Source organism: Hippichthys cyanospilos, chromosome 13, assembly GCF_059441005.1.
Source record: "Hippichthys cyanospilos isolate Australia breed blue-spotted pipefish chromosome 13, RoL_Hcya_1.0, whole genome shotgun sequence".
Taxonomy (NCBI): domain Eukaryota; kingdom Metazoa; phylum Chordata; class Actinopteri; order Syngnathiformes; family Syngnathidae; genus Hippichthys; species Hippichthys cyanospilos.
The window spans coordinates 17,219,864-17,230,897 of NC_142381.1; the positions used below are offsets into that span (position 1 = coordinate 17,219,864).

The 11,034-nt window shown below is 40.4% G+C and overlaps 1 protein-coding gene across 1 annotated transcript; it reads left to right on the plus strand.

Annotated features, from left to right (window-relative positions):
• Nucleotides 1–2,065: 2,065 nt before the first annotated feature.
• slitrk4 (SLIT and NTRK-like family, member 4) lies at nt 2,066–10,241 on the plus strand. The gene is made up of 3 exons (XM_088431889.1): nt 2,066–2,509; nt 4,438–6,955; nt 7,210–10,241. The coding sequence occupies exons 2-3, from the start codon at nt 4,480–4,482 to the stop codon at nt 7,356–7,358; spliced, it is 2,625 nt and encodes an 874-aa protein (XP_088288015.1). The 5' UTR covers nt 2,066–2,509; nt 4,438–4,479; the 3' UTR covers nt 7,359–10,241.
• The last annotated feature ends 793 nt before the right edge of the window (nt 10,242–11,034 follow it).

Below are 11,034 nucleotides of genomic sequence, written 5' to 3' on the forward strand. Positions count from 1 at the left end.
TTGACAAAATTAAGGCCTACAAAGTTTTGCAAATGCAAAACCACAATCTAGCAATAAGTTTTATAAATGTTCAAATTCATTTGAACTCAATTTGAAAAGGAAATATTAAATCTTAACGAAATTAAGGCCTAAAAAGTTTTTCAAAAAGCAAAAACACAATTTGGTAGCATGCGTGTCTTCATGTTCCAATTAATTTGCCATCAATTTGGAAAGAAAATATCAAATATTAAGAAAATTAAATAAAAATAAAGTTTTGCAATGCAAAATCACAATTAGCAATATGCATGTTCCTAGTCGTTTTCTCTCAATTTGAAAAGAAAAGATTAGATCTCTACAAAATTTACACCTTCAAAGTTTCGCAAAAGCAAAAACACAATTTAGTGTCTTATAATTGTTATAAGTGTCTTCATGTTCCAAAGAAAAGACAAAATCTTAACAAATTTAAGGCCTATATATGTTTTGCAAAGTTAAAACACAAATTAGTCATATAAGTGTCTTCATGTTCCAAAGAAAAGACAAAATCTTAACAAATTTAAGGCCTATATATGTTTTGCAAAGTTAAAACACAAATTAGTCATATAAGTATCTTTGTGTTCCACTTCATTTGCCCTCAATTTGAAAAGAAAATTCAAAATCTTAAAAAAGAATAAGGCCTACAAAGTTTTGAAGCGGCAAAAACACTAGCAAAAAGTGTGTTCTTGTTCCAAATGGTTTGCTCTCAATTTGCAAAGAATATACGGTTCCTGTTACAGCATTAAAAAACATTGAATTAGACTTGCAGAAACATAATTAAAATCTGATATCTTGAGATTTATTTGAGAAACAAAGGCTTAACATTACAAACGTTACATTTATGTTTTGCCAGTTTTTTTTTTAACAGTACCAATGCAGATCAACAACGATTAACTGACTAAATATGTCAACTTTGGGCAGATTGAAAGCAGGAATCTTGGAGCTTCAGGCACTTCTTGCATCACTCCATCCATCTCCCCTTGGATCTCTTCCCCTCTTGCAAGAAGCGCAGACCTCTGACTGACTGATGTCCCACCTCCTCGCTGCAGCACTCTTGAACAATAGCTCTCTCTCCTCCTCCCCAACTCTTCCATTTAAAATGCGGCTCACAGTCGCGTTCGTACCCTGTTTTTTTTCTCTCTCTCAAGTCTCCTCCTCCCTTCTCCTTTTTTTCTATCAGATGCCAAGAATGACGCGCTGGGGCCGAGCTGACAATTTGGCAGGTGGATTTTAAATTCTCACACCTGCCCCTTCTTTTATAGACAACGTATGATATACACTTCTTGATTAAAATAATGGTGAAATTATGCTGGAATAGTCAAGTGTGCAGTTCATTTTTATTCTCTCTCTCTCTCACTCGCTCTCTCTCTCGTCCCCTCTCCCTCCACCCCTCCCACTCTCCGCATCCTCCTCCAGTGGTGTCCGAGTCTCATTGAATGCGGCTGAGAAAGGAGCGAGCACGCGCCTGGCACGGATACTGCGTTGTCTTACAAGAGGACAAACTTGCGTCCTCTCACTCTTTTTTTTTCTTTCTTTTTTCCTCTCCCTGTGGATCAACCGGCTGTAAAAATAATGTAACTTTTCTGCCTGATTATTTTTGTCATGTTGAAAAAAAAAGCGCAGCGCTTGCTGCTTGTCACCTGCACCGCATCGGACTAGCAGGTGACTAACTGCGTTATTCATTTTTACGCATCAGTTTGTACTGTTTTGTTGGCTTTGCTCCTTTTTTCTCTCTCGTTAGAACTCACACTCGTTTGGCGGGGTGAAAAAGATTTTTTTTTTTCTGCTGCAACCGGTAAATTGACTTGAGGATGAGTACAAATGGGATTCTCACTAAAATATCACGCAGGAGAAGTGTGAACTAATAAGAATGGGAGTGTGTTGCTTTATGATCGGTGAAAAATCACCCTTTGCGCAACTTGAGCACTCCGGATCGTGTCAAACATCCCACTGTTTATTCACCGGATCATCCGCGGCGGCCGAACCGGACGCGCAGCTTTGACAGCCACCCCCCCCCCCCCCCCCCCCCCCCCATCCCCTCCACTTGTCAAAATAATCCGACGACCAGGATGTCTGACTTGTGGCATAGCATCGGCAACCTCATGCGCCTTCTCACGCCTGGGAGTCGCCGGACGCGCGGTCAAGATCTTTAAGAATCCGCATTTAGCGCGAATCCATTCGGTTCTCAAAACGGAGATGGGACAAGCCGAATCAAGCGAGCATAAAGGGATGATTTTTTGTCAAGCACGCGCAGCCCGTCGGCAAGAGACGCATCGGGTGAATTAGGGAGCCCACCCTGCTCTCCAGCACCCCCCCCCCCTCCCCCCACCCAAACCAGCGCGCTTGGCTTTCCGTTGATGTGCGGCAGTCTGCATGGAAATGAAGGCAAGGGGAAGCCTTGTTGCTTCGCTGAAATGTTGCCCCGAAGCGCTTCGGAGACATCTTTCCATCTATGTCCCGACGAGTCTCCAAAAGGAGCGTGCAACATCAGTTTTTGGTAAGCATTGATTTTTTTTTGTATGCATTTTTCATAACCTATCATCTCCCTGCAGGTTAAAACAATGTACTATAAAAGAAAAAAAAAACATTCTAAAACGATTAGTAGACACAGTGATTAGTAGACACTCCTTCGTTATGATAAAGACAACCGCAGTTGTTTGACTTTGATTATGAGACATGATACGTTTTCACATCTTTTAGAAATCAACAGTCATATATGTGCAACAGCTGGTGTATTCTCTATTTCCTCAGCATATATTGTATTATTTTTTCTTTTTTTGTCCTTAAGCATCTGTGTTATCTATCCAGTGGATGATTTTTGTGACCACGAAAATAAACCTGTTTAAATGTTGTAGAAATAAAAAAAATAAAAAAAACAACAACAGGGAATTGGGAAATTCTGAAATTAATAGCATATAAATTACACAGTAAAATTTCTTTTACAGTATTTGGTCCCAGTTCAAACAGTAAAACTAATGCTTGGATTTAATATGAATATATTATCGTCTTCCAAGACAACTTCTAAATTTTTGTCTGTTTGGACGGAGTCCAAAAATAGCCTTTGTAGAACATACTGTACTACAGAAATTTACTGTGACTAGATTATATTTTGTCCAAGTCTAAAGAGTAAAAATAACACTTGAATTTACCCTGAAAATTTTACACTCTTCCAAGTGTAAGTTTTTGTTCTTTTAAATCGTAGTCCATTTAGTCTGGGAGCAAATAGTCTTTTTTGAGTACTTTACGATATTTAACGTTGAAGGTATCTTTTGGCAATAATAAATCCATTGGCAAACACACTATTTTTAGAATGAGACAGCTGACTGACATGCCTAAACAATTTCTTAGGTGCGGAATGGAAAACTGATCTCGCTTTTCGAGTTATAAGACACTCAAATCCCTAAAAATAAATAAATACATAAAAAGATGGGTGTAAATGAATCACTAAGATGGAATAGTTACAAGATTTGAAAAAAAAAAAGCCAAATGTTAATCCTTCATTCCTCCTATAAATACTTCCGATTGGCAGATTTTAAAAGTTGCGATAGGAAAAATGAAGCTTCATGAACCTTGTGATATCTTTTTCTTCCACTAGGTGGAGCTCTTGGTTAGATAAAGGGTAGCACAACGGAAATTTATCACATTTCAGCTGCATCCTTGAACCAAGAGTGCCATCTCGAGGTGCAAAAAAAAAATATCAGAAGGTGTTCATCAGGGTTCGTTTTCCCATCACTAATTGATAATACTCATCTATTGGCAACTGCACAAACCTCTCACCACACAGTCATATATTGTAACCAGCTGGCAAATCTTACTACAGCTAATCAATAAAATTTAGATTTTTTTTTTTTAACCCTTTTGCAGTATATTGATCATTTTTGGGACATTTTGTAAGTGGTTGTGCCATGTTGATCAGATATGTTGTCACTATCTGGGTAAAATTTCAACTCCCTAGTGCCTTCTTTCAATGTTTTCCCTTTGGTGTGAAATCCTTTTGAAGTGAAGCTAAACTAATTGGACAACATACTGCACAAGGTTAAAAAATATGAACATTACAAAAAATGTGACTTATGAGGTTTGGCCAGACTCTAGTGATTTAACGGGACACTGTGTAAGATGTGGACAGTTTTTCATTACGGACAGCAGGAGGTGCTGCATTTACCATTGTCTGTAGCTATAACGAACACGGCAGCCTACGGAGAAGCGCCACCCCCAATGTAATATGATTTCATGAGAACTAGACCTACGATTACATTTAAAACATGCTGTTGGTCGTTAAGAACACATTTAAATGTATAATCATTGGTTCCTTTTTTAATGAAAAACTGTCTAAACCTTACGGTGTCCTTTTAATGTGTGTGTTTGATGCGCATCTTGTGGTGTGTATGCTCGTGCATGCACCTGACATTATTTTCCTTTTCAAAGGCCACTAAATGATTCTGTGGGGGAGGATTTTTAATCGGCGAGATGATGCTCGTTCTCCTGCTGGCGGCCTTTTCCTCTTCAATCTCCAGCTCCTCCCTCTCACCCCCCTCCATGTCAGACGGACTCCCAATGGCAGACCCTTCCGCTTCGGACTTGATGTCCGAGACTTGCAGCGCCTGCTCCTGCTTGTCGGTGGAAAACGTGCTGTACGTCAACTGTGAAAAGATCACCGTATATCGACCGACGCAACTCATCCCGCCCGTCTCGTCGTTATACCACCTCAACTTCCAAAATAACTTCTTAATCATTCTCTATCCGAACTCGTTCATCAACTTCACCCATGCCGTATCCCTGCAGCTAGGGAACAATCAGCTGCAAAACATCGAAGGGGGCGCATTCATGGGGATGAGCGCATTGAAACAGCTGCACCTCAACAACAACGAGTTGAAGGTGCTGCAAGCGGACACCTTTCAAGGAATCGAAAACTTGGAGTACCTTCAAGCTGACTACAACTTGATCAAGTACATCGAGAAGGGGGCCTTCAACAAACTGCACAAGTTGAAAGTGCTGATTCTGAACGACAATCTGATACAGGCACTTCCCGACAACATCTTTCGCTTTGCCTCACTCACACATCTGGATATAAGAGGAAACCGGATCCAGAAGCTCCCTTATTTGGGAGTTCTGGAACACATCGGACGGATCGTGGAGCTGCAGTTGGATGATAACCCCTGGAATTGTACCTGTGACCTAGCGCCTCTCAAGGCTTGGCTCGAAAACATGCCGTATAATATTTTCATCGGAGAGGCCATCTGTGAAACGCCAAGCGATTTGTACGGACGGCTCCTGAAAGAAACAAATAAGCAAGAACTTTGCCCCCTGGGGACCGGAAGTGACTTTGATGTCAGAATGCCACCCGCACTACCCGATACGGGTCAGTCATCCCCGCCGACCTCGGCGGTTACCACAAAATCGCCAAAAGCCACGGACTCGTCGAAAATTTACGGGAATGGAATCGTAGCCGGTTTGCCCCCTTTTGGAAGAAATAGCCAGATCGTTTCCTTTCAGACGCGGAGCACCCCGCTGTTATGCCCACAGACGTGCGCCTGTAAAACGCACCCTTCGGATTTTGGCGTAAGCGTCAGTTGCCAGGAAAGAAATATCAAAACCCTAGCAGATCTTACTATGAAACCGCCGAACGCCAAGAAGCTTCACTTGAGCGGGAATTACATTCGGGACATAAGCCCGAGTGATTTTCGAGGATTCGAAGGTTTAGATTTGCTTCATCTTGGCAGCAACCAAATTGTTAGTGTCCAGAAAGGCGTGTTTGCTAACCTCACTAATCTAAGGAGACTCTATTTGAATGGAAATCAGCTCGAGCAGTTGCACCCAGAGATGTTTCTGGGCCTCACCAATCTACAGTACTTATATTTGGAATACAACGCCATTAAAGAAATTCTCGCTGGCACGTTTGACTCCATGCCAAATTTGCAACTCCTGTATCTCAATAATAACGTGTTAAGGAGTCTCCCCGCCTATGTGTTTGCAGGCGTCTCTTTAGCCAAACTTAATTTGAAAAACAACCACTTCATGACCCTGCCGGTAAGCGGTGTCCTGGACCAGCTGCGCTCTTTGACCCAAATCGACCTGGAAGGCAACCCGTGGGAGTGTTCGTGCGATTTGGTGGCTCTCAAACTATGGCTGGACAAGCTAAGCGACAGCGTGACGGTCAAAGAGGTGATATGCGCCTCACCCGTGCAATTCGCCAACATTGAATTGCGGCAGTTGAAAAACGAGATCCTGTGCCCGAAGCTGATTGCTCGGCCGCCCTTTATTTTTACCAGCGCCACCCCTGTTTTGACTTCGGTTTCCCCTGCGGGAGTTGGCAAAGCCCCACCGGGAGGTCCCGTGCCTCTCTCAATCATGATCCTTAGCATCCTTGTCGTGCTGATACTGACGGTGTTTGTGGCTTTCTGCCTGCTGGTTTTTGTCCTCAGGCGGAATAAAAAACCAGCTGGTCGGCAGGAACTGGGAAATCAGGAGTGCGGCTCCATGTCGCTGCAGCTCCACCGGCACGGCCACAAATCAGGCAAAAAAGGCTCCATTCCGGGCGATGAGTTGGGAGGCGAGACATTTATCCCCCAAACCATCGAACACATCGGCAAGAGCCACACGTGCGGCATCGGACGTTCGTCGGACATGGACGCGGGGTTTAAGTTTGCCGACTCACAAAGGCAGAAAATTATCCTTCGAAGTAGCGCCGAGAAGGATAAGGACGCACTTTCCACCTTGGAGCGCAATAAGCGCCTCAGCACAATCGACGAACTCGAGGAATTCCTACCGAACCGAGAGCCCAACATGTTCATCCAGAACTTCCTGGACGGCAAGCGAGATTTCAACAGCATAGGGATGGGCGCCTACGAAATCCGCTACCCGGAGAAAACTCTCGATAGAAAGATGAAGAAATCGTCGCTGATAGGCGGCAACCACAGTAAGATTGTGGTGGAGCAAAGAAAAAGTGAGTATTACGAGCTGAAAGCCAAGCTCCAAGGAACACCTGATTACCTTCAGGTGCTTGAGGAGCAGACTGCACTGACGAAAATGTAGAAATTGTCGTTTGATTCGGTGCCGTGATTACGTACGACCACGGCGGCATAAGTAGAAAGACGGTCAAACGGATCGGCTTTTTGTTTTGTTTTCTCCCCCTCTAGTTGCACGCCTCATGTAACCCCCAACCCTTTTCTTTTCTATCTTCCCTTTTTCTCTTTGCAGCCAGCTGTGCGCATACACTCCCCCGCACACACACACATTCAGCAAAAAAGTGCCTTCTGGAAAATGGTAATGACCGATGCTTAGATGAACAAAATGGCTCCGTGCTACAAAGCTTTTACTTGGATCGACGAGGATACATGTTAGAGTGACAGACGTTTGGATCGTCCACGCCACATGTATGAATGGTACAGAGACACCGCAAGACAGCCTACAAACAACCAGACAGTCTTAGTATTTTTGCTGCTATGGAAATGGCGAATTTTCCCTCGTGTTTTTATTGCTGGTATTATTATCATTTTTTTTTTCCTAACAAATCAAATGGTCTTGGAAACAGTGCTTGAGAATATACCTCGCAGGCCCCTTCCCTCATTTTCTAACAGAAGGGCGGAAAGAAAAAAAAAAAAAAAAAAGAAGGCACCTCAGTCGTATCCTTCTCGGCTCCTAAATGTACAGGTTATCACTCATTACTTTCTGGGATTAGTTACAAAGAATGACTCAGCGGATTCTACCTTGCTTTTTAGTTTCACTTTGTAAGGATATTTGTTCTTGGGGAAACTCTCTGGGGCTGCTTGCAGACTTGATGCCATTTTGTCGGGATTATACACACCTGGCGGAATACCTGCCCTATGCTGAAATGCTAAATGGCTCCGGATTTGTGTTTGTTGGAAGACAACACTGCAAAACTCTTTAGACAATGATTTCATGACTGGTTTTCTTTGTGTAAAGAGCCATGTTAATATATAGTGTATTCTGAATGGAATTGTGTTTCCTCTTCAAGTTACTATTTCAAAATGTATGTTTTTGGGTGAAATCGGCGATTTACGGAAGCGTGGAGCTGCCAAAGCGTCGCGAGCATTTTTCACTGGCAAACTCATTCGAATGTACTTTGCAAGTTTGTTTGAATGTATTTAAAGAGGTTCGAATGTAATTGCAAGTACGTTTGGCCTTATTTACCTACGTTCAAGCATATATGCAAAAACCTATGCACATATTTCTAAAATGCCTTTCAACATACGAGGCTGTAAGCTAAAGACAGCATTTTTCCCATAACGCCATGAGGTAGTTCTTGTGCATGCACAACTTAAAAAAAAAATAAAAAAAATTCTTTTAATAATTGACCATTATATCATTGCATTAAAATGATAATTAAGTAAATGCTGTTAGCAATTTTAATGGTTTTATTTTTACGCCCATTGGGTGTTTTTTCCCGTACGATCATGGGGTATGTACAGTATATGTGCAAGTCAATAAACAATGGCATTAGGGAAAAAAATGCTCCGTTTTTAGCATTTAGCCTACAAGTACGTTTAGATGTATTTGAAAGTACTTTTGAATGTATTCAAATAGATTTGAATACATTTTGAAGTACATTCATGCACTAAAACAAATTTGAATGCGTCTATTTGTACGTACGAGTGAATACGTACATCGAAATATGTTCAAGTGCATTTGAAAATGTTTTGACGTTAATTAAAATATGTTTAAATATACTTGTGATCTAAGTGCTAAAAACAGCATTTTTTTTTACCATAACACCATGAAACATTGACTTTAAAATTTTGGGGTATTTGGACATTATTGTACCAGTCCGTTTGAAAATTCAGTAAACGTTTATCTGTACTTTTTACGGTTTAATTAAGTCCGTTCTGCATTTTTTAATTAAACGCATGGAAGAAAACATTATGGGAAAGCATTCTGTAGAGAGCATTTAGCCTAGAAGAAGATTTGAACGTATTTGAAAGTTTGTTTGAACTAATTTCCAACCACATCCAAATGTATTTAACTTATTCATTACCAGCCCATTTGAATGACAGAAATTGACAAAAAAATTGTTATTTAGCTGCCAATACACAATAACGACGGATCATTGACGTCGTCAATGGCAGTGAGTGAGTCCATTACACACCAAGTACATTCGAACTAGTTCACCAGTTAAAAAAAATTGACTCCAGTATGTTAGCTCCACGCTTTCGTAGCAGTGACACTTGTGAAGAGAATGTTTTAACATGAAAAACCCAAGGATAAAAAGAGTACAAAGCTGCTTGCCATGTAAGCGTAACTTGGAATTTATTTTGTAAGTCTTACATTATTTGTATTTGTGGGACTGGTTTGTAAAATACACTGACAAACATCTGCATATGCACACACACACATTGCTGTATGACGGAACATAATCATCTAGAGACTGCACCCCGGAAACGTCAAAGGGATTGTTCAAGATGACGCAATCAGTGATAACCCTCTCACCTCTTGCCAGTTCTCAATTCATAGTAAAAGAATTTCAAAACATAGTTAGTTTATTTTTCTATGCAGGGTTATTTAAAGAGATTACGGTGTTATAAAAAGAAAAAAAAATGGATAGTGCCCTGAGAGGAACTAACTTTCGTCAGAGCTAATACACGTCACAGGTAGACGTGACCGTGGATTTGTTTTAAGTGTTTTTTCATTTTCGTTTGCTTAACAAGTTAACATGATGAACAATGGTGAAATGTGATCTGTGTTGTTTCGCACGACGAGCCCGGCGGAGTCTCGGAAAGGCTCAATCGGGTTACCTGATTCTTACATCCCCCACGGCATCTTGTAAAAGGTTTCTTATGAACTTATGCAACCAAAATAAATGTGCATTAAACTTAATAAGGTTCTGAATTTGTTGATATGGGTGTGGTGTTGTTCGAAAAATGTCGGATTTGAAGATACGGGCAGAACCGTATCATAAAACAATGTGCAATACTAAGGAATACGCAAGTAGGAAATGGCTCGAGATTTTTTTTTTTTTTTTTGGACGTAAAACCGCTGAAAGGAGACGCAGTTGAAAATTCATTTACTTAACTCTTGGCGTTTTTTTTTTATTTAAGCATATTGTTAAGTTAAAATGATGACGTTCAATTGTTTGTTACCATTGCAGATGAATAGAATGTAAATTGGAAAGTATAATAAATACAATTTTCTATCAGTCATAAATCTCCTGTATAATGGTTCATTTTCTCTTGTATAATCATGTTAATATAAAAGTATTAAAATGAGCACCATTTGCATTGTGTCCCCACAATTTATTTCATTGTTGCATCAATAGTTTTTGAAGCCCATTACAATAAGACGCACCGGATTATAAGGCGCATTACGGCACATTGAAGGAAACAAATCTGTCCTAAAAATAAGTCAAAACTTATTCAACTTTAATTCTAAATTTTACTCTCAAATCAGTACTGAAAATAAGTCACACGCTATTCAACTTTTATTCCAAATTTTACTCTGTTTAGACAGTATATACCGTAGATACCGAACATACCGTATTTTTAAGATAATTTTCAGGCTATTCGGTGAAGTAAATATGAAGGGATTTGAATTAACAACTGATCATAAATAAGTATATAGAATAGAATGCTTTTATTGTCATTGTACACACGCTTAAAGGATTTAAATTGCGCCTTATAGTCCGACAAATACGGTAACTTAATCAGTCAGGTTGGCTCCTATGTGCCGCTTGTGGTAAATGAAATAAGTGAAACAGTCTGCCATCTGACATGCCAGAATGCTGGAGTTTATGTAGCTTTTCATTTTGATTCATATAAATTGTAACTGGAAACATAACACACATCTGACTGTTAATCTGAGACATATTGCAAAAATGTGTTTACGATTTCAATTGGAACAATAAAAAAAAATGGTGCAGTCAAGTTGGAAATGACAAATTGGAGCTTGTTTTGAGGAAGCTTCAACTGCACTGACTCTTTTTATGCCACAAATCTTTTATCCAACAGGTATAAAGGTTTCTCCTGTTTTAGGCACCAATCAAACATTTATGCTTGTTCCATTTCAGGATAA

Excerpts from the sequence above, each read along its gene's own strand:
- slitrk4 (XM_088431889.1), top strand. The coding sequence starts at position 4,480 with ATGATGCTCGTTCTCCTGCTGGCGGCCTTTTCCTCTTCAATCTCCAGC. Across the intron at positions 6,956-7,209 it reads TGTGGTGGAGCAAAGAAAAA|CCAGCTGTGCGCATACACTC; the intron begins GTGAGTATTACG and ends TTCTCTTTGCAG.